Here is a 24,236-nt window from a genome sequence, read left to right as displayed (position 1 = left end):
AAGACCCCAAAGATCCCCTTCCATCCTCTCCTCCCTGTCTCACGTGCCTTTGTTCACTGTCCTGACCAGTGCGTGTTAGTCATTCTTTTAAAGAATTTCTACCGTAGTTAAATGTTAATCAACAGGAAACATTCTAGACCACAAAAAAAATCCGCTAATGTGACACAGATATAAGGATGGTATGTGAAGCTTTGATAAGCAGCCCCAATTTTCATGAGGGTAAGTCTCTTTTCACTCTACAGTGAAAGTAGTACAATACCAAATGGTTTTTAAATTTATAGCCGTAAGGAAAATTCGTCGACGAATTAACTAATGTTGTAGATAAAACAGAATAAGAGAGAGAGATTCAAATTAAACGTCAAAATCCACTAAAAGGAAGACGGGGGACGAGTAACAAAGAGTGTTCTTCGGTGCGGGAACAACCAGGACACCCTTTTTTTGCATTTTTTCCCCGAGATCTCCCCTTTACTCCGGAGCAATTTCACGTCCATTATCAGAGTCCGTCTCTAACATCCGCATGATGCCACACCCCCATGGGGCAGCACTCAGCTCTATAAACAAGACCTGCGGCAGGTCTCCCTCACACATCCCCCCGGATAACATCCACATGGAAATGGAGAGCCAGGCCAAACAGAATGGCTGCAGCCGGGAGCCACTGGTCGGTAAGTGAAAGCTTCGGCGTTGATTTTCTGGATGTCAATTACGCTTTAGAAAGATGTGGAGCAGAAAAAAACCCTAAATTCTCAATAAGCTCTGGGACTTTTTAAATATCCAGATTCTATAAGTTTTCTTTAGAGATAAACCTGTTGTGAATACATACGTCTTTCCTTTCATATCAAAGAACTAAGAGAGAATGACATAGAGGAACAATCAAAGCAAATCCGTCCCGGTGTTATGAAACAGCAGCTTATTTATAGAGGAACTAGAGACTTTCTATTGGCATATTTTATAGTTTATTTGTTAACACAAATAACACCATATTCCAACTCTGTAGCTCTGACATTGTCAGAACAAAGTACCAATTTGTACCTATGAAGGTACAATCTGGCTACTTGTTACTAGGGCTGTACTCTCAAGGGTTTTACAGTTGTACCCTTAGCTGTAGGTAAATGTACCTTATAGTAATTTAAGGTACAGAAATGAAGGAACATTTTCATACCATAGGGGGTACATTAATGTTGTTAATTTGTACCGGGGGTGTACCCTTTTTTCTGATAGTGCAGCAGTATTATCTCTCGGAATAATTTGTGATGTTCAACAGGTAAGTTTTAAGAATTTACGGATATTTAAATGGAGAATATACTTTTGATACACATAATACGAATGATTATGTATTGGTTACATGTAAGCCTATTGATTGTCCTTTATAGACACGCCAATTAAAACATTATACGCTACGGGAATGTCTTACAACACGATGGGGGGAAGAGTCGGGAAAGAGAGTATTAATGCAATTTAACGGGTAGAAGAATGTCCGTTTTGCCGGGTATAGTTACTGAACTACCTCTGTGCAAACAGGACAAGCAGGGAAATTAAAAGTTTCATAATTCTGTATATCAAGTCACATTAACAGTTCAAAATAAGAATAGACATCCCGTCGTTGATATCCTTCTTTTAAGAGCTGTTCGAATAATCTCTTTTTATTTCGAAACCAACCATTTAAGATGGTTACCGTGTTGCGCAGAACTGACCTGCTGTTGCACCTTGGAAACACGAACACAATACGGGCAAACCGATACACAGCATGCATGGGAGCGGATGCAAGGCTGATTGCATACAGTGCATAGGAAACCTGTCAGATTTTTCACTTCGTGTGTGTTTGGAAAAGAAATTAATTCAATAACAAATTTTCCAAATTAAAGGACGAAGAACAGCGTTAGGTTAGTCGATCTGCAGGTGCGAAGTCCCGCGTTCTCTGGACGTTTTGTGTACTTATGCTAGGTTTTTTATAATAGCTTTTTCTTTAATTATTAACTACTTTCAGGCGGTGATAATGGCCTTTAAAAGCAACTTGGTGTGACTGCGTAAGGATTTCTACAACATCCTGTTTATGTTTGGAAACCACACCCTTCTGACTTACTGTACCTAAAACACCTGCAATAACGTGGGGCTTTCACGTGTAGCCATTAATATAAATTCTGTTGACTGCCTAGACAAGAGTTCACATTACAGTATACCATTTTTATCTACTAGGTGCAAGTACCTGTAGATGTTTTCGACATCTGGGATCCATAGTGTATGGGGTTACCATGCTTAACCAAAAAAACCGCACATGCCGTGATTATAACTCATGCGTCACATGACGAAAGAGGAACGTGAAACAGCATGAACAGTGATTTCAGTGGCTACACATATCACTCCTATATCACTCTAAGAAACGAGAAGCGCTACGTAGACATACAGACTGTGCAATATGCCGTATCAACGGACATTGGATAACTCAGGTAAAAAATGTGTATGTACATATCACGTTGACAAAAGGGGAAATTCAGCTAACGTGGTGCAGCAGCTGTTAATGTTACGCGGATGTAAGTCAGTTTTATTGAAACTAACACCAGACTGTCATATGACCAGATAAACAGTTCGGCGTCTTTCTCTAAAGCTACGCCATTTTACAGTTTTTCTCAATTGCTTTGGAGCATTTGTCAAATAACCAGTGCTTGAAGTGGGGCGGAACGCAGCGGAACGCAGTTCCGGAACTTCTGTATTTTCGTCTTTTGGGTTCCGCCACTTTTTTCTGCGTTCCGGTACTTCCTGAAATTGATCCGACGCAGCGACAGTGGCCCGAGAATAGACAATATCACAAGACCGATAAAAGATTACATGTTGTTTTAATGGTTTTTCAGTATTCCATTTGTGAATTAGAAAAAAGTAGCCTATGCCTATAGGTTATTGCTTGGAAGAATGATTAAATTAAAATAGTTTTTGAACCAACACATCCTAAAGACTTTTTTTTTTTTCACCGCACAAATGTCAAATGTCGGAAAATTAGAGTTCCTGCACTTATTTTTTCCCACTTCAAGCAATAGTGTAATGTAAATTGACAAAATTGACCAGTGTCTTTGAGAGGGCCTGTTTGACTCATCTGCCGGCCCCAGGAGGATGGGCTCCCCCTTTGGGTCTGGTTCCTCCCAAGGTTTCTTCCTCTTAGGGAGTTTTTCCTTGCCACCGTTGCCTTTGGCTTACTCAATGGGGGGTCCTTACGAGGCAGAAATGTAAAGCGCATTGAGACAATGTAATGTTGTGATAATGCGCTATATAAATAAAATTGAATTGAATTGAATTGAAAATAACAATTAACATTTGCCAAACAACAAGTGTAATCCCCACACCATAATGTCACTTCTGCATAGCAGAACGTCATTTCTCATGGCTTCACAAATTTGCAAATGTTTTAGTATATATATGCAAATGGTTTTATACAATTATTATCATTTGGCACAATTCAGGAACTTTACATATTGTAATGACGTCAGGGTTGGTGTTCGTCTGGCTCTGACCCATTTGTCTGTGCCCCTTTGGCCAGCAGTAATGAATGCATTGTAGCTTGCAAACGTTTTTTGTCTGGTAAGAAAAAAGAGCAGAACACTTGGTGGACTCGATTGGCTCAGCCCACACAATAACAATGTGACATCAACCTCTCCTTTGGCTTTATTCTCAGTGTCTCTGTTATTTATTTGAAAGTTATTGAAAATGTAACCCAATAATTGCATGTGTCATTGGAATGTATTTATTTATGCGCTGCACAATGGTAGATCGTGAAAGCCGGTGGAGTGCACGTTAAAGGAGCACCGAATTTACGACAACCTTACATCATGCTGACGCAGCGGGGTACCACTATGATTGCAGGATGTATAGTTATCAAGTTTTTTTTTTTTTTTAATTAATTTTAATGTTGTTGTGTTTTTCAGGAGCACATTCAGGCAGCCTTGGTTGCTGTGGGTGGATCCTGGTGATCTTGTCTGGTATTTTTGTGCTGCTCACTTTCCCGATCTCCATCTTCCTGTGTCTAAAGGTATTCCCCAAAAATCATGTTCTCTGTCACTTTGCCCATATTAGCTGTCAGCTTTGTTTTGATGGTTGATTAAAATCCTAAACTGAAATCATTGAAATTAAATACATGCATGCCCATACTGCATAGCTAAAACGTCCAGTGACTGATGTCATTATGCAGGTAAATGCTGTCATCTTGGCATACATGCATACAGTTACAGTGTCTTTGAGAGGGCCTGTTCATTCCCTGTCACTATGATTATACTACTCATCATATGCTAATGTTCTAATTCTGTTCTAGATTGTCCAAGAGTATGAACGTGCCGTTATATTCAGGCTGGGTCGCATTACAGACAAGAAGGCCAAGGGTCCAGGTGAGAGGGGCTGGGAGGGGACAGGTCAAGGGACTCTGCTTTTCTCCATGGGATCAATGCCTGTGTCCGTCCGTCCGTCCATCCATCCATCCATCCATCCATCCATCGCATTTCACTCAGCTGTGTAACTGAATGAAGCTGCACATAACTGTCTTCCTTTTCTCACGCAGGAATTTTCTTTATATTGCCTTGCACTGATTCCTTCGTCAAGGTGGACATGAGAACAGTGTCATTTGACATCCCACCCCAGGAGGTAAATTATATCCCTCAGCAGTGGATGATACTGTGCGTTTAGCTGTTTTCAAACGGGTGAATGCCATTCGTTTATCTGCTGGAGGGAACGTATTAACTACATGCGGTACCAGTCAAAAGTTTGGACACACCCAAGCCACCCTCAAAGGAGCGTAATAGTGTTATCACATGACCTGGCCACCTGACCTGAACACAGCAGAAATGGTTGTGGAGGAGTTTGAAAAGCGGCCAATGAGTGTTCGGCATATATGTGGGAACTCCTTTAGGACAGCTGGAAAAGCATCTCAGGAGGCCACCTCATGAAGCTGGTGTAGAGGAGACAGCAGGGTCAGCCAGTCCCTGGAGTAACTGGAGTTAAGGGCTTATCACTCTACTGACTACAGGGTTTGAACCAGCAACCTTCTGAGTCCCAACCACAGAGCTGCCCCCCCCCCCATGAATGCATAATTCCACGTGTTTTTTTTTTTTTGGTAGTTTTGATGTCTTTATAATTATTCTTCAATGTAAAGAATACTACAAATAAAAGGTGTGTCCAAACTTTTGACCGTTACTGTACATTATGTGGCGAAAATATGGCTGCATTCTAGTGTCATGCTTAGAGTTACTTTGTCTGATTATTCATCCTTTTAAATCGCAGATCCTTACCAAAGACTCAGTGACTGTCAGCGTGGATGGAGTGGTATACTTCCGGGTCAGCTGCCCCATCTCATCCGTGGCCAACGTGACAAACGCAGATTTCTCGACGCGCCTTCTGGCTCAGACCACCCTGAGGAACGTGCTGGGCACCAAGAACCTCTCTGAGCTGCTGTCAGACCGGGAGGGCATCTCACACAGCATGCAGGTATCGTCCTGGGAGGGGGGGGGGGGTCCCGCCACTGTCCTTGGCTGCCACATGCCATTGGCAAACTGAATAACTTCTACGCCGATGATGTGACTGAGCCCTAACATGCAGATGCAGTGTACTGATGGATTTTTAAGCTATTAGATCCCTGAAATGTATAGTTTGAAATTGTGACAGCCAAACAGGTTAAACTTTGACACGTGGTTATCACCCCCCCCCCCAAAAAAAAAAAGTCTAACTTGGATGAGGCAACAGACTCCTGGGGCATCAAGGTGGAGAGAGTGGAGATCAAGGATGTGAAGCTGCCGCAGCAGCTGCAGAGGGCCATGGCGGCCGAGGCGGAGGCCACGCGGGAGGCCAGGGCCAAGGTGAGCAATGGCGGGTGGGCGGCGGTCAAAACAGGGGGGGCCAGGCTGTCAGCGGGAAACGGGACGCAGTGTGCTGCTGTATGAGGGGGAGATGGCAGAGATGGCAGAGATTTGTATTACTGCTTTATCAATTGACTGATAAGTTTAGTTCGTGCTTTTCCACATGCGCTTTCGGGTTGCAGACGGTTGGTTGCGGTAAGTGCATGTATACAGCAGTAATACTCCACCAGACCAGCAGATGGCAGATGTATTGCAGCAAACATATACAAACAGAGTAGTGAAATAGGTAAATTTATATATAGTAGTGAAATAGGTAAATTTCAATTCAACCTGGTTGATTGAAATTGAAATTAACCTGAAATTCTCACACATGAGCGATTGAAGATAACCAGTCAACCACTGATTTTAAAATGTTTTTGCAGATTAATATTTTGCAATATTTCTTAGATAAGTGCCTAGAAAAATGCTGACGTACAGCCCAGAAACTGTTTGCATTAATTATCACCATTACAGCTCATTCTAGGATGGACCCTGATGTGTATTTTGCCCTCTTTTGTTCCCTGTCTAGGTGATTGCGGCAGAGGGTGAGATGAACGCTTCACGGGCGCTGAAGGAGGCCTCACTGGTTATTGCTGAGTCACCATCTGCGCTGCAGCTGCGCTACCTGCAAACTCTCAACACCATCGCTGCAGAGAAGAACTCCACCATCATCTTCCCCCTGCCCATGGATATAATAGCTCACTTCATAGACAAGAAATGAGCACGCCCCTCTGCTTCACCAGCAAATCAGGAACAGGAAGTCCATCTGGATTTGACCAATCACCATCAAGTATAATTACTTTGAGTGTGTGGACTTTCTCTGGCTGCGGGATTTCGGTTATTTAAACATGAAGGCTTGTCTCATGATTATCTAGACTAGATTTTTAATGGAGCTTGGTATTTGTCGTGATTTACGAATTTAAGAGACAAAACTGAAAATACTCTGCATTTGTAAATTATATGTGCCTATGCTGCCCTGCAGATGAGAAACCACTGTGAATGTTAATTTGCTCTTTATGTAAAATGATATAGTTTTAAGCATTTTTACTTCTTTTAATTGAATTAAAATGTTGGTAGATGGGAATTAAGCCTGTCTTATATGCCACTGGATATTTGTAACCAAAGAGATAACTGGCATGGTTTAATAAAGAATGTAATAAATTTATGCTATAACTATACATGACAAAGTGCATCTGATTCTAATCTAACATTCTTGTATACAGCACCAGTCAAAAGTTTGGACACCTACCCATAGAAAGTTTTATTTGTACTATTCTCTACATTTTAGAATAATAAAAAGATCAAAACTATGTAATATATGGAGTTAAGCACTGACCAAAAAAGTATTTAAAAAAATGTAATTTATTGGGGGGGGCAGCTCTGTGAGTTGGTCGCTGGTTCAAATCCCTGGGTTGGTGGAGTGGTGCCACCATAGTCCCTTGAGTGTGGACCTTAACCCCAACTGCTGTCTCCTCTACACCAGTGGCCTCCTGAGATGCTTTTCCATCTGTCCTGATGGAGCTCCCACATATGCTGAGCTCTCATTGGCTGCTTTTCCTTCACTCTCTGGTCAAACTCCTCCAAAACCATTTCTACTGTGGTTAGGTTAGGTGGACAGGTCTTGAGATGTGATACTATATCACTCTTCTTTGTGGTCGGCTTGGTGTGTCCAAATTTTTGATGGGTACTGTATATTTTTAATGAATAGACAGGGTGTTTTTGTATACTTTTATGGGACTGAAATAAAATACCAATACACAGGAAAAACCTTTTTGAGTAAATAGCAACTGTAGGTAAAATAGTTCTTTTCTGCATTTGGCAGTGGAAAATTTCCACAGGGATCATCTTCAGTGGTACAGTACCTGTGAAAGCTCAACCTCACACATCAGACTATACAAGAAACCAAGGTGAATAATAATGTTTTTATAAGGTCTATCGTGGCCTCTGCAGTCTTATGGAAGCTTTGGGACGGGGAATGGGAGACGGACACCTTAGCGGGCATCTCACCTGCAGCCTGAGCATCAGTGTCGGCAGTCAGCCACAGGTAACCACAGCCACGGGTAACCACAGCCACGGGTAACCACAGCCACAGGTAACCACAGCCACGGGTAACCACAGCCACAGTAACATCCAGCACAGAACCGGCTGCTGAGGCCAAAATGCAAGAGATTTAGCACCATTTGTTTGCATGTGGACTGCAATGGAAGACTGTGATGATCATGCCCTTAACTCTGCTGAATATTTTTATGAGGTAATCTAAGAACTAAGACAAGTGACACCCTGAGGAATGTGCAGTATTTTGGGCTGTAGCCAGGGTTTGGTAAATGGTCAGGTACGGCACCCGGGGGTGGGGGTTGGGCCTCGTCAATCACACATTACATACAGAAGGCCTATTTCTATTTTCAAGAAACACACAAACATCAAACATGCTTCTTTTGATATATCAATATTTCTCTGGACACTATTACTGATACCATTCCCTTCATAAGCTGTTTATCATTATTTTTCATTAATGACGTAATGTGAGGCGTTAGTTAGCCTAATCTAGCCTATTAGGCATAATATGAAAGAAGCCCAACCTTTAACATGGCCAGAGTAGCCTAGCCTACACTTATAGTTAACATGTTTCATACATTATCTTTACTCCAGACACTAAAGCAGGTTGATGTTTTGGAACGTTTCGTACAGATAATGATCATTGTTCCATCTTTCCGAATGATATGCTCCCTGCACACCCGCCCTCACAATGCTGCATGGTCACATGCACACAACGTGAATTTGACCTGCTGTCAGCGACTTGCATGCATGCAGATCATGAGTCGCACATGCTCTAGCACGCTGATACTTAATGCTCTAGCTTTTTCTCACATACACACAGCAGACACTATATAATAATATAATAATAACACATTCAAAATGAATTAAGAATGCACTTGGGCCCGGAGACATTTTAAACTGCTGATTTTTTATTCAGGTGAACATTTAGTTTCAAATTTTATTTTTAGCTCTTAAAAAAATGACAAAGGTCTGGACCTTGGTGACCTTGGGATGCTCATCTTCAATAACAAAAAAGAAAACTGTTATAATCTGTTTATAATTGTCTGCTAATGATGTACAAAGTGTTACAGCCTAATTAATAACCTGATTATAAACAATTCATAAACTCTTTATAAGGGTTTTGTAAACTGGTACCGACAGAACTCTTTACCACCATTTATAAGTTCAATCAGTAAATGCCGTAGAAATCTCAGGGGAGATTAAGTAACATCGTGAGTCACATTCCTAAAAGCTTATCGTCTTATCAGATCCACAATCTGTTTTGAATAATGGAAAATAATGTCAATTTAATGTTATATTTAAATACAATCAGTGTTTCTAATCACCATTCTGCATATATATGAACCAGCAACTCTTAATAAATGTACTTCACTGACAGTCATGGTTAGAGTGATAAAGTTTATGGTGATGATGAGAAGGGTGTCCTGGACTGTGTGGTGACAGGTGACAAGCTCGCTCCTTCCTTCCTTCCTTCTTTCCTTCCTTCCTTCCTTCTTTCCTTCCTTCCTTCCTTCCTTCTTTCCTTCCTTCCTTCCTTCCTTCCTGCCTTCTTTCCTTCCTTCCTTCCTTCTTTCCTTCCTTCCTTCCTTCCTTCCTTCCTGCCTTCTTTCCTTCCTTCCTTCCTTCCTTCTTTCCTTCCTTCCTTCCTTCCTTCCTTCCTTCCTTCATTCATGTCCTATCCATACGACATACAAAGGAGAATACAGAACTTCACCCCTCCCCCACATCGGCTATTCTGATCACACCACTGTTATGCTGATATCAGCAAACAGACCAATGATGAAACCAATCAAACCAGTTATGACGCAGGTGCAGTGAGGAAGGTGCCGCCCCGTTCTCCCGAAGTGCCCCAGATCCATGCAGAACGCCCAGAAGCCATTCCAGACCACGGGCCCTTGTTGGAGACAATGACATCACCGAGTGAGGAAGGCGGGCACTGCTGTGGACTCTGATCACTTACCAGCCATTCAGCGCTCGTCAGCTGCGAGGAGCCACAGCGTGACCCCAGTTATTAGCGTCAGAGCCATCAGGCGGAATCTGCTCTCCTCCAGGCGAAAAGGCACCACAGCTGGGAGGCCAGGCTAACTCGGGAGCGCTGTGAACTGGAGGAGCAGGACTGGGAGCGGCTGTGTGAGTCCATATAGCAGGAGGGGCGGGAGATGGAGCAGCTCCGCGGCGAGCTGGGAGCAGAGGCGAGACTGCCAGGAGCGTTTGGCTAAGGCGGCATTATGAGGCTGCGAGACCAAGCTGCTCAGCTGGGAGGAGGCATGTTGTGCCTTAGAGGCCCAGCTACCTCAGAGATGCCGTAAGCTGGAGGAGTGGGGGCAGCAACTGCAGGATGTACTGAAGGAGGGGGTACGCGAGGAGATTGCCTCCTGGAAGAGAGAGCGTGACCTGGAGGAGCAGGTGGTAGAGGCCGTGCTGCGTGACTCCGAGTAGGAGTGTTGCAAATGGCAGGTCTACCTGGCTTAGGAGTGTGTCAAGTTGGAGAAGCATCATCATGCTCTAGAGGCCCAGCTGGGGGAGGAGCACGGTGAGCTGCAGGAGGAGACGGCTGCGCGAGGCCACCAGATCCAAGGAGCAGGAGGGGTAGCAGGTCCCCTCTAAGGCGCGTGAGGGGAAGGTTTGGCAGCCAGGGGGACCAGCCATGCCGGCGACCCCCAGAGGTTAAGCCTCCCCTGCACTTGCAAGCTGTCGGCTCTCCCCGCTTCATCGGAGACACCCCAGCGGCTGCCACTGGACCTTGGGGTTTGTCCCAGAGCTGAGGTAGCAACTGGGGATGGTGATCGCTGGGATGGCTATCCTTTGAGGGCGGGCAGTGTAGTGCCAGCAAGTTGGCTCCGAGTAGCGGTGCCATCTGCAAGTCCTGGCATGCTTTGCGAGCGGTTGGTAAATAGCCTTTGTATGTATTTGCTAGTGTAAATACTTGTTGTGCCGTGTATCTGTTGTGCTGTATTCCCTTGTGTTTATACACGGTGCTTGATTGATCCTTGTGTGACTCTGGCCATTGCGTAATGTCCTACCGTGTGTTAGCCTTCCCGTCCATTACGGGATCCCCCTATGTTTCCATGGTGTCGGAGTATTGTCGTTGCGGTCCTTTTAAGGCAGGGGTCTCCAACTCCGGTCCTGGAGAGCTACTATCCAGTAGGTTTTCTATCCTACTTGACTTCTGATGATCCACACCTGGCCGTGGTATTTACCTGAGAACAGGTGTGGCTCATCAGAAGCCAGGTAGGATAGAAAACCTACTGGATAGTAGTTCTCCAGGACTGGAGTTGGAGACCCCTGTTTTAAGGACTACACTAAGGAGAGCAACTTTGTGTGAAACCTTCTCGCCTTGTCTCCTCTCCGCTGTTGTGTCGCCTCAGTCTGCCAAACAACACAGCATTTAACTGATGTGAACTTTGGCTGCAATGGTAAAGGTGAACTTCAAATGCATGGGGTAACTTGAAATTGCATCATCATGACTGCATTTTCAGTCGAACAGGTGAGCGATGCATCACAGGGGAAAGAATTTGGATGGGGAAGAGATTCGGCATGATAGTTGTCTAAATCCAACAAGTTATCTGGCTAACCCAGAAATCTTGCTTTCCAACTTGCTGTACTGGAAATCAGTTAACTCGGGTGTGACATCATTCCCAGCTCTGACTTCCGAGGTAAATGGAATGCATGCGGCCCAGCGCTAAGGCCACACCCCCACAGGATGACACGCAGCCCTATAAACAAAACCTGTGGCAGGTCTCCCTCACACACTCCCCCAGACAACATCCACATGGAAATGGAGAGCCAGGCCATACAGAATGGGCGCAGCCGGGAGCCACTGGTCGGTAAGTGAAAGCTTGGGGGTTGATTTCCTGGATGTCTGGAGAGTCGGACTAAGGGATAGTCTGGCTGGGACTGTTAAATTATGCTTTAGAAAGATGTCTTGGGGCAGAAAAAAAATAGTTCTCAATAAGCATTGGGACTTTTTAAATATCCAGATTCTAAAAGTTTTCTTTAGAGATAAACCTGTTGTGTATACATACGTCTTTCCTTTCATGTCAAAGAACTAAGAGAGAATGACATAGCGGAACAATCAAAGCAAATCCGTCCTGGAAAACAGCAGCTTATTTATAGAGGAACTAGAGACTTTCTATATATTTTATAGTGTATATGTTTACATAAATAACACCATATTCCAACTCATTTTTGTAGATCTTAGCACCTTTATCTCTCAGAATAATTTGTGATGTTCAACAGGTAAGTTTTCAGAATTTATGGAAATTTAAATGAAGAATATACTAATAATACATATAATATGAATTATGACGCCGAATTCAAATACATACATGTATTGGTTGTTCCTTATAGCTATACAGAGCCACGCCACTTAAATCATTATACGCTACCAGAGTGACTTACAACACAGTGGGAGGGAAGAGTCGTGAGTCAAGAGTATTTGCGCAATTAATTGGACACAAGAAACGCCGTGAAGCGCGTCCCGCTTTGCCGGATATAGTGACTCAACTACTCCAGTGTAAACAAACCAAACAAGAAAATCAAGAGTTTCATAACTTTGTATATTACGCCAAGTAGTGATTTTAACAGCTCCCATAGTAGATATCCTTCTTTCAATAGTCGCTTGCTGAATCTGGCAACAACATCACTCACACTTTGTTATGATAGATCAGATCAGTGCTTCGCAACCCGTAGCGAGTGTGCAGATCAGCCCAAGCCAGCGACTCCCAAATCATACATGGCTTTTTCATATTACTTGTGTCGTCATATTGTGGTGTAGGCCTCCATCAGAATCTCCTTTAACCGCAGTTTTAATGTGCTTCTTCTGCACAACAGACACTATTAATAACACATTTCTACTGCATTAAGAATGCACTTGGCCCGGAGACATTCACTTCTGCACAGCAAAATGTTATTTCCTGTTGCTTCACACAATTTTAAGTGGCTTTAGTCTTGTTGGTCAAAATTGATTATGTAGTTTCCTGTTGTAATACTTTCACACAAACTGCTGTGATACGGCATTGTTGTGTTTTTGCTTCACACTGTACAAGCATATTTCATTTTGTTGTTCAATGGAGAAACATGCTTCCTATGATTTTAGTGTTAATATTGCAATCTGCATTCTAGTCTAGGTTGTCAGAATACGCATACGTTCGTTTTATGTTGGTGGCCTTTAGTAATAATTTGGATTTGGCATACATTATTTTTTTCAAACAAACAAAATATATATATCAAAAATTATAACTATCTTTTGCCAGTAAATAATTTGCTTTTCTTGACTCATAAGACATGGATATGCAGACTTTGCTCTCAAAACACATTGTGATGCTTTAGTATTGAACAAGTTCACTCTGGTCCCATATTTACAGAGTTCTTAAGAATAAAACCATATAATAAAAATCACCTCAATTTGTTTAATGCACACAATAAATACAAATAAACAAATATGAATAAACCACGTTAAACTACCATACAAACCCCCACTTCTGATGGCGACACATGGATGGTAGATATTTTCAGACTTCATAGACATAATGCATACGTTGTAGCACTTGGAAGCAATTTTTGTTTGGTAGGAAATTTGTTTGGTCTACTGGCTCAGCCCACATAATAACAATGTGACGTCAGCCTCTCCTTTGGCTTTATTCCTAATGTCTCTGTTATTTATTTTTAAGTTAAAGAATAAAGTAATTGAGAATGTAACACGATGAAATGCATGTATGATTGGAACGTATTTATTTATGTGACACACAGTGGGAGAGCGTGAAAACCGGTAGAGGACATGCTAAAGGAGCATCGAAAATAACGGCTAACTTACATTTTTGTTTTATTATTCATTTTATTTTTTTTTCTTGTTGTGTTTTTCAGAAGAACAAACAGGTGACATTGGTTGCTGTGGGTGGGTCCTGGTGATCTTTTCTGTTATTTTTATGCTGTTCACTCTCCCAGTCTCCATCTTTCTTTGTCTAAAGGTATAGTATCAGCTTTGTTTTGATGGTTGATTAAAATCCTAAACTGAAATCATTGAAATTAAATACATGCATGCCCATACTGCATAGCTAAAACGTCCAGTGACTGATGTCATTATGCAGGTAAATGCTGTCTCTTGGCATACATGCATACAGTTACAGTGTCTTTGAGAGGGCCTGTTCATTCCCTGTCACTATGATTATACTACTCATCATATGCTAATGTTCATATTCTGTTCTAGATTGTCCAAGAGTATGAACGTGCCGTTATATTCAGGCTGGGTCGCATTACAGACAAGAAGGCCAAGGGTCCAGGTGAGAGGGGCTGGGAGGGGACAGGTCAAGGGACTCTGCTTTTCTCCATGGGATCTCCCTCCCTCCCTCCTTCCCTCCATCTCTATCTGTGTGGGCGGAAAACATGTATGATTTGGGAGTCGCCTATCTATCATCCATCCATCCATCTATCTATCTATCTATCTATCTATCTATCATCTATCTATCTATCTATCTATCTATCTATCTATCTATCATCTATCTATCTATCTATCTATCTATCTATCTATCTATCTATCATCTATCATCTATCTATCTATCTATCTATCTATCTATCATCTATCTATCTATCTATCTATCTATCTATCTATCATCTATCTATCTATCTATCTATCTATCATCTATCTATCTATCTATCTATCTATCTAATCTGCACATAACTGTCTTCCTTTTCTCATGCAGGAATTTTCTTTATATTGCCTTGCACTGATTCCTTCGTCAAGGTGGACCTGAGAACAGTGTCATTTAACATCCCACCCCAGGAGGTAAATTATATCCCTCAGCAGTGGATACTGTGCGTTTAGCTGTTTACAAACGGGTGAATGCCATTCGTTTATCTGCTGGAGGGAACTTCATATTAACTACATGCGGTACCAGTCAAAAGTTTGGGCGTGGCAAGTCGTCCACAAAGAAGAACGATTGTGTTGTATCTCTTGACCTGCCCACCTGAGCTAAACACAGCAGAAATAGCTTTGGAGGAGTTAGACCAGAGAGTGAAGGAAAAGCAGCCAATGCGAGCTCAGCATATATGTGGGAGCTCCTTCAGGACAGATGGAAAAGCATCTCAGGAGGCCACTGGTGTAGAGGAGACAGCAGGGTCAGCCAGTCCCTGGAGTAACTGGAGTTAAGGGCTTATCACTCTACTGACTACAGGGTTTGAACCAGCAACCTTCTGAGTCTCAACCACAGAGCTGCCCCCCCCCATGAATGCATAATTCCACGTGTTTTTTTTTTGTTGGTAGTTTTGATGTCTTTATAATTATTCTTCAATGTAAAGAATACTACAAATAAAAGGTGTGTCCAAACTTTTGACCGTTACTGTACATTATGTGGCGAAAATATGGCTGCATTCTAGTGTCATGCTTAGAGTTACTTTGTCTGATTATTCATCCTTTTAAATCGCAGATCCTTACCAAAGACTCAGTGACTGTCAGCGTGGATGGAGTGGTATACTTCCGGGTCAACTCCCCTATTGCATCCGTGACCAACGTGACAAACGCAGATTTCTCGACGCGCCTTCTGGCTCAGACCACCCTGAGGAACGTGCTGGGCACCAAGAACCTCTCTGAGCTGCTGTCAGACCGGGAGGGCATCTCACACAGCATGCAGGTATCATCCTGGGGGGGGGGGGGGGGGTCCCACCACTGTCCTTGGCTGCCACATGCCATTGGCAAACTGAATAACTTCTACGCCGATGATGTGACTGAGCCCTAACATGCAGTTGCACCCCCTAGTGGCAAAGTAGCAGTCTGCTGACGGATTATTAAGCTAGTTTTCTGACAGCCAACACTGGACACTGTCTGTGATGTTTCACACACACACACACACACACACAGACTGTCTTGGATGAGGCAACAGAATCCTGGGGCATCATGGTGGAGAGAGTGGAGATCAAGGATGTGAAGCTGCCGCAGCAGCTGCAGAGGGCCATGGCGGCCGAGGCGGAGGCCACGCGGGAGGCCAGGGCCAAGGTGAGCAATGGCGGGTGGGCGGCGGTCAAAACGGGGGGGGGGGGGCAGGCTGTCAGCGGGAAACGGGACGCAGTGTGCTGCTGTATGAGGGGGAGGTCAGAGAGACAGCAGAGATTTCTGCTACTGCTTCACAAATTGACTAATTGAGTGTTAAGCCGAGTTTATAGCGTACTTTACTTCTCCATGCGCACTTTGGTGTGTCCTCTGTCACTGTGACTCTTTATACTCTACTGGACGGATGAAATTAAATCTTGGTCGGATTTTTACTTTCTGACCCTGCACTTCTCACAACTGAACCAATGAAGATAACCAATCAATCACTGGTCTGCCCTGATCTTAACATACTTTTGCAGATTAATATTTTGCAAGAGTCTTAGATAAGTGCCTAGAAAAATGCTGACGTACAGCCCAGAAACTGTTTGCATTAATTATCATCATTACAGCTCATTCTAGGATGGACCCTGATGTGTATTTTGCCCTCTTTTGTTCCCTGTCTAGGTGATTGCGGCAGAGGGTGAGATGAACGCTTCACGGGCGCTGAAGGAGGCCTCACTGGTTATTGCTGAGTCACCATCTGCGCTGCAGCTGCGCTACCTGCAAACTCTCAACACCATCGCTGCAGAGAAGAACTCCACCATCGTCTTCCCCCTGCCCATGGATTTCATGGCTCACTTCATAGGCAAGAAATGAGCACGCCCCTCTGCTTCACCAGCAAATCAGGAACAGGAAGTCCATCTGGATTTGACCAATCACCATCAAGTTTAATGAATTTGATCTGTGGACGTTTTCTGCCTGCAAGACTTTGGTTATTTATATAGTGACATAGTTATCTAGACTAGATCTTTAATGGATCTTGGTATTTGTTGTGATTTACGACAAAACTGAAAATGAGTTTAACGATGAATTTGTAACGTATATGTCCTTATGCTGCCCTGCAGATGAGAAACCACTGTGAATGTTAATTTGCTCTTTATGTCAAATGATATAGTTTTAAGCATTTTTACTTGTTTTAATTAATTTAAAATGTTGGTAAATGGGAATTAAGCCTGTCTTATATACCACTGAAAATTTATATCCAAAGAGATAACTGGCATGGTTGGAAAAAGAATGTAATAAATGTACACTATAACTATGCATGACAAAGTGCATCTGATTCTAAGCCAACATTTTAATATAATTTATATAATTATATAATTCATTTTACACAATTAAGTGAGCTGAAGGTGAGATTTAATAAATACACGGAGCGGCTAGATATCAGTTACTTTTTGGAGAACAGAAGAAAAAAGATATGACAATCTGAATATACATTATAATATTTTTTATTTATGTATATTACAGCTGTCATGTCTTGTTCATTGAAATGACTATGAAGGCAATGCTTTAGGGCATTGAATCAGAGATTCTTTGTTGCCCACAGTATGTGTGAGTGAGTGTGTGAGAGACCTCACATGCACAATCACACGTACCGTAACTCTGGATTGCATTAGTGGCTATGGCAAATTATCTGATTCAGAGCAATGGTTGGATCTGATAACACAGAGAAAAGGACCTTTCTGAATTCTGTTCGCTGTTTTGCATGCATATTTGCTGCATGCATATTTGCTTATCCAGTTTCACTTATTAGCATCGGGGCAGATCAGTTGCCCGACTCTCAGTGCAGCTTCCAGTCGGAAGCAGATTCGCCACTGAAAAGAGGGAATGCCACACCCACACCGAGCATTTCCATAAGAGGCACCCAGGCAAACACGGCACCTGGCACGGGTAGGAATGGGAGGGACATGAGGTAAATATTGACCTGATCCTCTTGTCAGAACAAGAAGTGACAACACAAGAGGTTCATGGAAAACTAATAAGAACATAAGAACAAAGGTTCAAATGTAAAATATAAACTGATATCTAACAAAATCTTCCTGATCCTGTAACATGCTAAGGGATCTTGCAGTTTTTCTCAATTTTTTTGGAGCGTTTCTCAAATGGCAATTAACATTTGCAAAACAGCAAGTGTAATCCCTCACTACAATGTTACTCTGCAAAGCAGAAAGTCATTTTTCATTACTACACACAAATTTGCAAATGTTTTAAATCTATACGTGCAGGGACATTTCTCTGTTTTAACACTAATGATGTTACACCAATCACAAGTGGTCCTCATTCTCTACCCGTATACTCGGTATAATGGGGGTTCAAAACCCCTTCTGGGAGGATATAAGGCAGAGTAACCTGGTATTCCATGTTTTTGCTCAAACCCATCTTGTGTTCCAAAAATTTTGATCTTCACCTTGGAATTAATGACTAACGTCCATGTTTATGTTTTGAGAACTTGTCCAGCCTCTATTAGACAATTGAACTTCTGAAGCTTAAGGATGCATATTTTCAGTGTTGTGTTTGAGAGTTGGAGCTCATTATTACATACATAAGAGAGCTAATAAATAGTATACATGAAGTGGATATAAAATGGCAGGTTTTTATGATGTAAAAAATTAGACCACGATAAATAATTTCAAAACTTTTCCCACCTTTAATTGGAATTGTCAGCTATAACCTGTATATTTCTATTGAAGGACAAGTGGTCCGTGAAAGACTAATGGCTTTTGATTTAATTACAGCTTAATCACATTGAAGGTGAGACAAGTTTTGAAATTATTTATCATGGTCTCATTGTCTTACATCACAAAAACCTGGCATTTTAACACGGGTGTGTGCATTTTTTATATCCACTGTAAACACTCCTGTCAACAAACGTTTTTGATGGTTCTTCAGCAGGACTTTACATTCCAGGATTCCAGCGTAGTTGTAAAAAAGTGCAACAGTCATGCCAACACTTTTTTTTTTTTTATTAACCAGTTTTTACTAATTGTCCAAATTTCAATGAAACGCATCAACATACACATGTAGTGTTCCATGTCCTATGTTCTACAAAACCCCAAGTGAATCTTCTAATCCAGTGTTTCCCAATCCGGTCCTTCGAGACTCTCAGACAGTCGAAGTTTTGCTGTGGACTGTCTGGCAGGGAGCTGGGAGGGAGCAAAAACGTGGACTGTCTGGCAGGGAGCTGGGAGGGAGCAAAAACGTGGACTGTCTGGCAGGGAGCTGGGAGGGAGCAAAAACGTGGACTGTCTGGCAGGGAGCTGGGAGGGAGCAAAAACGTGGACTGTCTGAGAGCCTCGAAGGACCGGATTAAGAAATACTGTCCTAAGCTACAGTTACAGCTTTAACTATAATATAAAGAAGATTAAAAAAGACAATCAGGTGCTAAAACGAACATGCTGTTATATCAACGTGTTAAACAACCTATGGAAGTATGGGATTAACATCCATTTGACTGTACAATCAAATACAGGTATACAATAAGAGTTCCAAAACATATTTCATAAATAGCCCCCTACTGACTGTGTCAATTTATCCTACAAATAATTGCAGACATTCAACACTGGGTGATGTCCACAGGACACAGAAGCTGTTAGTGCGACTTCACTACCCGGTGGAATTGTACAGTGCTACCTGATGCTGAGAATATATGACATAAACAAACTCAGTGGCCACTTTATTAGGGACACCTAGCTAATACTTTCATCTCCAAAACTGTATCAAGGGTATATGACTTGCATTGTTCAGTGACAACTCAGGAAGATCCAAGTCAGGCGGCTGTTTCTGAGAGGCTGGACCAACCATTTATGGCACCAATGATCACACCTCCCTCAAAACCTCTTAGATCAGGCGTCTTAGTCGTTCTAATGCTTAGTCAAACAGTAAATGTACCTCTTGACCCTATATTGTGTGTCTGCTGTATGTAATCAGCTGCAGCCACATGATTCATTGTTCGGAGGAGCAGGATATTTGCATTAGCCAGAAGGTGGAACCACATGAACTGGCCACTAAGTGTTTATGTACAGCTGGACCCAGAGAGAATTTTTTTTTTGTAATTGCACAATACTCTGCTGTTCATTACTCCATATTTTTTGCAGCTTGGTAGAATGTCGGACTCCTGCAATTCCAAGTATCTCCTGTAACTGAGGTGATTCTGGTTTAAAATACTTATTTGCTGATTGAGTTGCATTCGGTTTAGTTAAAAAAAAAAAAAAGACTGTAGGCATAAAGACGTTCATATATGTGGTTTGGTCCTTACTTTGAATGACATACTGAAAGAGGTGTTATGGTTTGTTTTTTGTTTTTGGGTGACACGCAGTCTTTCGTTTCAAAACGCAACACTTTGTGCAAGGTGAACAAGCAGATAAATTAGTGAGAGCTTTCTTTTCGCAATGGAGTTCATGAGGCGAAGTGCGGTTCAAACCACAAAGCAGCCGGAAGTCTTGCTTCTGCTCCAAGCCGAAAGATTTTCCTTTCCGACGGAAAGTCAATTACCATGATACACGGCAGCTCTGATGGTTGGATGCCAGCTACAATCACCGCCATTGAAAACAGGCTTTAGAAGCAATATATTACATAGGTATGCTGGCTAGGCAGCTCACAGTCCCGTGTAGGGACTGCAAGCTACTCTCGTTCATTATAAGTTACCCCCTACGTTATCATACACTTTTCCTGAAACATCTTACACATAAAATGACACACACATGGAGAGGTATTGCCTTTCATAGGTACTCATTCACGTTCTTTAACCTGTAGGTTCACAGTGTGACATCTCAGACCATTATTCCATAATAAACAATGTTTTCAATTATATCTCGATTCCACCTGACTTCCATGTGAATATTCAGTGCTTATACTCCACAATCAACGACGCCTGCTGACGAATGCCTTCCAGCATGCAGAGGTCAGCTGACACGCTTGTTAACATCCCTGTCCGTCTGCTTACTTCTTCGTAAAACATTCTCCATTTCAGTTAAATTTTTGTTTAACTAAAAGCAAACTTTAACCTAACGTTACTGGGGGAAAAAAATGTAAAGTAATCCAAGATCTGCATCACCTGGACTTGGGAAGCTTGTTTAAACAGACTAACCCTGACAATGAATATTAACTTCAAAGACAAAATAATATAATTTCAAACATTTTATGATAAAAATTGTGTTGGGTGCTGAAATGGATCTTTTGTTTTCTTGTAAGAGAAAACTACAATCCTACTATTGCAGTATAAACTCTATAAAATGCTTAGGTATACAAACCCACCTACTCTATTTTTTATTTGACAAAAATGGTCCCTGTAATAAATTACTTATGAAAACTGACTTTTTTTCAGTTTGTCTCAAACTTTTTTTTTAATCTATAAACACTTTCTTTTTGATTTTACAAATGCTCATTAAATGGACTTTCCTACCATCTTCATACCTGTCATTGTAAGAAAAACAGAAAAAGAACACCTTGATAAAACAAAAGTGCAAATGAATTATAAATAAATAAATTCACAATTTTGTGCACAATAACATGTACATTTTGCCTTGGTATAAAGTGCCTATTTCCACAGTAGTAGACATGCTCTGTTCCTTCAGCATATTTTGACACGGACCATTCGCTCGCACTTCCTGTCTAAAGTATCCAATCACATTCAGTTACCCGCCCTTCTGCTTGTGTCCCTTTTTGACTAGCTTCAGATGACTAGTGTAGTCCACTAATCCTGCAGACATCAAGAATACGGTTGCGAGTCTAAGAAAAGAAAAAAAAAAACACACAACGAAAACATGACCGGGGCTACTTTCGTCGTCAAGCCCCAAACACCGCAAGCTGAAGATCATGCCTTGATGGATGTTTCGATGTGACCGCGTGCATTTGTGAAGTGACTGGCTGTATCCAAGTAACCTGGACTCACTGGTGACATCATGCCTCACGCATGTGTTTAAGCTGACATGCCGATAATCCCTGAACATTATAGTACAGTAATACTTCACACATCATCTCCACCCCCCGCGCCACTGCCCAGTACAGAATAAATCTCCCTCTCTCATTCAAAGGAAAGGAGTTTTCTTCACGCCTACCAAGTGAGTGGTAACTGGATTCTCCCAATGCACCACATTAGTGACATTTATCTTCAGACATGCTATGTCTGTCTACACCTTGCACGTATTGATAAAAAACACAATAATTTGAGGTTATTCATAACAGCTGGAAGACTTGCATGCGTTACACTGCAAAGTTGTCCGATAATTTACAAATGTCAGCGAGGAACAACAGCAATTGCTTTTAATACATTTGCTTCTCTAATGCCCCCATGTCCATCTGTTGACTTCCTAGTTTTACTCCTGTTTTACCTTACTGTCAGGAAGGAGACAGCCCGCTTTAATAGAAGCATCCCTGGATGCATGCCTACTTGATAATCTGGTTGAGTTTTGTTTGTTAGGCTGGTCCTGTATGGCCACTTCAAACAGGATCGTCCCAGTCTGGACCATTCCTACTTAGATCCTCCTCAGCAAGTTCCTCCTGGTGTGGCTGACGGAAGCACCACATCTCAACATCTCAGATGAGGGAATTTGCCCAGAATGAGACTGCCACAGATGAGGGAGGTCCATCTCTACTCTGAGGGACTTCATCTGACTTGGTTAGGCTGACCAGTATGAGATTGCTGGTAGGAGGGATGAAGGCCACTTGGGCAAAGGGCCTGGAAACTAAGGCGCTTCTTTGAAGAGATGCAGCTGTGTCCTGACGGGCTTTCTTCAGAATCAACGATCCTGCCACTCAGTAGAAGAAAAGACAAACCTTATAGATATGTACCCACATGGAGACAGACCCACGTCACGCACGTGCTTTCAGTCCATTTTCTTGGTTGCCGGCACTTGGACCAATGTCTGTGAAGCCAGCAGTGATATCCGCTGTCCTTGTCTATGTGATTTTTATTATTCATAAAAAGGAGAAATATTGAAACTGTTAAAGACTAAAAAAAAAAAACTCTACTTATCGCAAATTTGTTCATGTACAATTCCAAGAAGTCAGAGAATGTTTTTCTAACTTCAAAGTCAGGAGAATATATATATAGTGTGCAAAGGAGAAGTGATATGTCTGTATCTGTCTGTAAATATGTACTGTGTGTGACTGGGCAGGAATCATAAGTTCATCCTTAAGCTACAAAATGATACACAAGTGTCTCTTATGCAAATTGAAGATGGGAAATATTATTGGGATAAACAGGTTTGGGTTTGTCCAGCACAGGAAGGCGAGTTATAGGTCAGGATCTCTAGGCTGCAGAGGGCTAAGAGGGAAAGTTGGGGGACGGATGAAGGCCGAGACGCTGGGAGGGGGGTAGCTCATCTGGGGAGGGGCTGTGGCCAGGAGGGGGAAGTGGCCCCCGGAGAGCCGCGATGGGCCGGTGACGAGGACGGGGAGAGCATTCGGGGGCTCTGCTCGCCCGTCTGAAGGCGCCAGAGCAGCTCTTCGTTGTTGCGGCTCAGTCGCTTCTTCTCCTTGCTCTCCTTCTCCACGTGCTCCTGCAGGTTGGCGTTCTCCTCAGAGAGCTGCCTGCAGCCAAGACAGGGCAGCGGCCGAAACTCATCACTTTACACCCTTGTGCAAATTAATTGACACAACTTCAACACATCAACACTTCAATATATGACCTCTAGGTTTTTTAATAGCAGTTGGATGTGATTTGGCATGGAATCCAACAATTTTGAGAAGTCTTTAATGATCTTGGGGTACCGGTATCATACTTGAATTAATGTTTATCTTTTGTGGTACGGTCCATTCCATGGCGCTGCTTGCAGATTGACCTCTATAGGGTTTAAATCCAAAGAGTATCCAGGCCAGTCAAGCACCTTGATTTTCTTCTTGTTGATGAAATTCCTCACCCTTTTTGACTTACGGCACAGGGCTACATCATACTGAACGATGCCTGACCCATCAGGAAATGTAACAATGATGAAATTTCCTACATATGATGATGTAATCCCCAACATACTGAAAAGTGACTAATGAAGGCGTATTGTTGGCTTTCTGGAATTAAACTGAAAATCAGATTGCAGAAAAATTACCAATTGTTTTAATAAATTGGCACAATGGTATAAGATGGACAACAAAACTAAGTTGCATGTACTGTAAGTGCTTCCTTCACCTGTTGCTGTATCTATTACTCAAAAGTCTTCCGACTTCTCAGCCATGCTTGACCTTGCCACGGTTCCTCCAGACTCTGTGCCTACTTTGCATGCATTGTTTCACACATTCAAAAACCATTCCCTCCTCCAACAGCTATATGAGATGGACCTGTCTGCCATCCCGGCTACTTATTTAGTGTGTGACTCAGGCCTCTCTGCGTGTGATCAGAAGGTTGTTGGTTCAAATCCCGCCCACAGAAAAATGTCTGTTGGGGTCTAGAGCAAGGCCCTTAACCCCCTGAAATGCTCCCCGGGTGCTAGATAAATGATGACTGCCACCTGTAC

The 24,236-nt window shown here is 42.5% G+C and overlaps 3 protein-coding genes across 5 annotated transcripts in view; 2 read left to right on the top strand and 1 right to left on the bottom strand.

The window, feature by feature from the left end:
• Positions 1 to 180: 180 nt before the first annotated feature.
• LOC111840440 (stomatin-like) lies at positions 181 to 7,054 on the top strand. 2 transcript variants are annotated; one of them, XM_072702269.1, is made up of 7 exons: positions 181 to 662; positions 3,912 to 4,015; positions 4,295 to 4,367; positions 4,538 to 4,620; positions 5,257 to 5,460; positions 5,694 to 5,828; positions 6,397 to 7,054. In XM_072702269.1, the coding sequence occupies exons 1-7, from the start codon at positions 518 to 520 to the stop codon at positions 6,586 to 6,588; spliced, it is 936 nt and encodes a 311-aa protein (XP_072558370.1). In that variant the 5' UTR covers positions 181 to 517; the 3' UTR covers positions 6,589 to 7,054. The 2 variants fall into 2 exon arrangements, with proteins under 2 accessions (XP_072558370.1, XP_072558371.1); XM_072702270.1 differs by lacking the exon at positions 181 to 662 and adding an exon at positions 2,288 to 2,444.
• Positions 7,055 to 9,769: 2,715 nt separating this feature from the next.
• Positions 9,770 to 17,047, top strand: LOC111840442 (stomatin-like). Its single transcript, XM_072702286.1, has 8 exons — positions 9,770 to 10,691; positions 11,568 to 11,752; positions 13,791 to 13,894; positions 14,134 to 14,206; positions 14,627 to 14,709; positions 15,350 to 15,553; positions 15,781 to 15,915; positions 16,414 to 17,047. Exons 2-8 carry the CDS (start codon positions 11,629 to 11,631, stop codon positions 16,603 to 16,605), a joined length of 915 nt encoding a protein of 304 aa, XP_072558387.1. The 5' UTR covers positions 9,770 to 10,691; positions 11,568 to 11,628; the 3' UTR covers positions 16,606 to 17,047.
• Positions 17,048 to 20,910: 3,863 nt separating this feature from the next.
• The window catches only part of mtus2a (microtubule associated tumor suppressor candidate 2a), a 65,069-nt gene continuing 61,743 nt past the window's right edge, over positions 20,911 to 24,236 (bottom strand). For both annotated transcript variants that reach the window (XM_023805219.2, XM_023805220.2), the window contains exon 15: positions 20,911 to 23,319. In XM_023805219.2, the coding sequence (XP_023660987.1) occupies positions 23,109 to 23,319 (211 nt within the window). In that variant the 3' untranslated portion in view covers positions 20,911 to 23,108. The remainder of the gene's footprint in view (positions 23,320 to 24,236) is intronic.

The sequence above is a fragment of the Paramormyrops kingsleyae genome, chromosome 18 (assembly GCF_048594095.1).
Source record: "Paramormyrops kingsleyae isolate MSU_618 chromosome 18, PKINGS_0.4, whole genome shotgun sequence".
NCBI lineage: Eukaryota > Metazoa > Chordata > Actinopteri > Osteoglossiformes > Mormyridae > Paramormyrops > Paramormyrops kingsleyae.
The sequence above is the reverse complement of the archived record's forward strand: the minus strand, read 5'-3'. Positions and strand labels throughout refer to the sequence as shown.

Coding starts and splice junctions, on each gene's coding strand:
- LOC111840440 (XM_072702269.1), top strand. CDS start 518: ATGATGCCACACCCCCATGGGGCAGCACTCAGCTCTATAAACAAGACC. Junction 5,461..5,693: donor GCATCTCACACAGCATGCAG/GTATCGTCCTGG, acceptor AAAAAAAAAAAG/TCTAACTTGGATGAGGCAAC. Junction 5,829..6,396: donor CGCGGGAGGCCAGGGCCAAG/GTGAGCAATGGC, acceptor TTCCCTGTCTAG/GTGATTGCGGCAGAGGGTGA.
- LOC111840442 (XM_072702286.1), top strand. CDS start 11,629: ATGACACGCAGCCCTATAAACAAAACCTGTGGCAGGTCTCCCTCACAC. Junction 11,753..13,790: donor CAGCCGGGAGCCACTGGTCG/GTAAGTGAAAGC, acceptor TGTGTTTTTCAG/AAGAACAAACAGGTGACATT. Junction 14,207..14,626: donor CAAGAAGGCCAAGGGTCCAG/GTGAGAGGGGCT, acceptor TTTCTCATGCAG/GAATTTTCTTTATATTGCCT.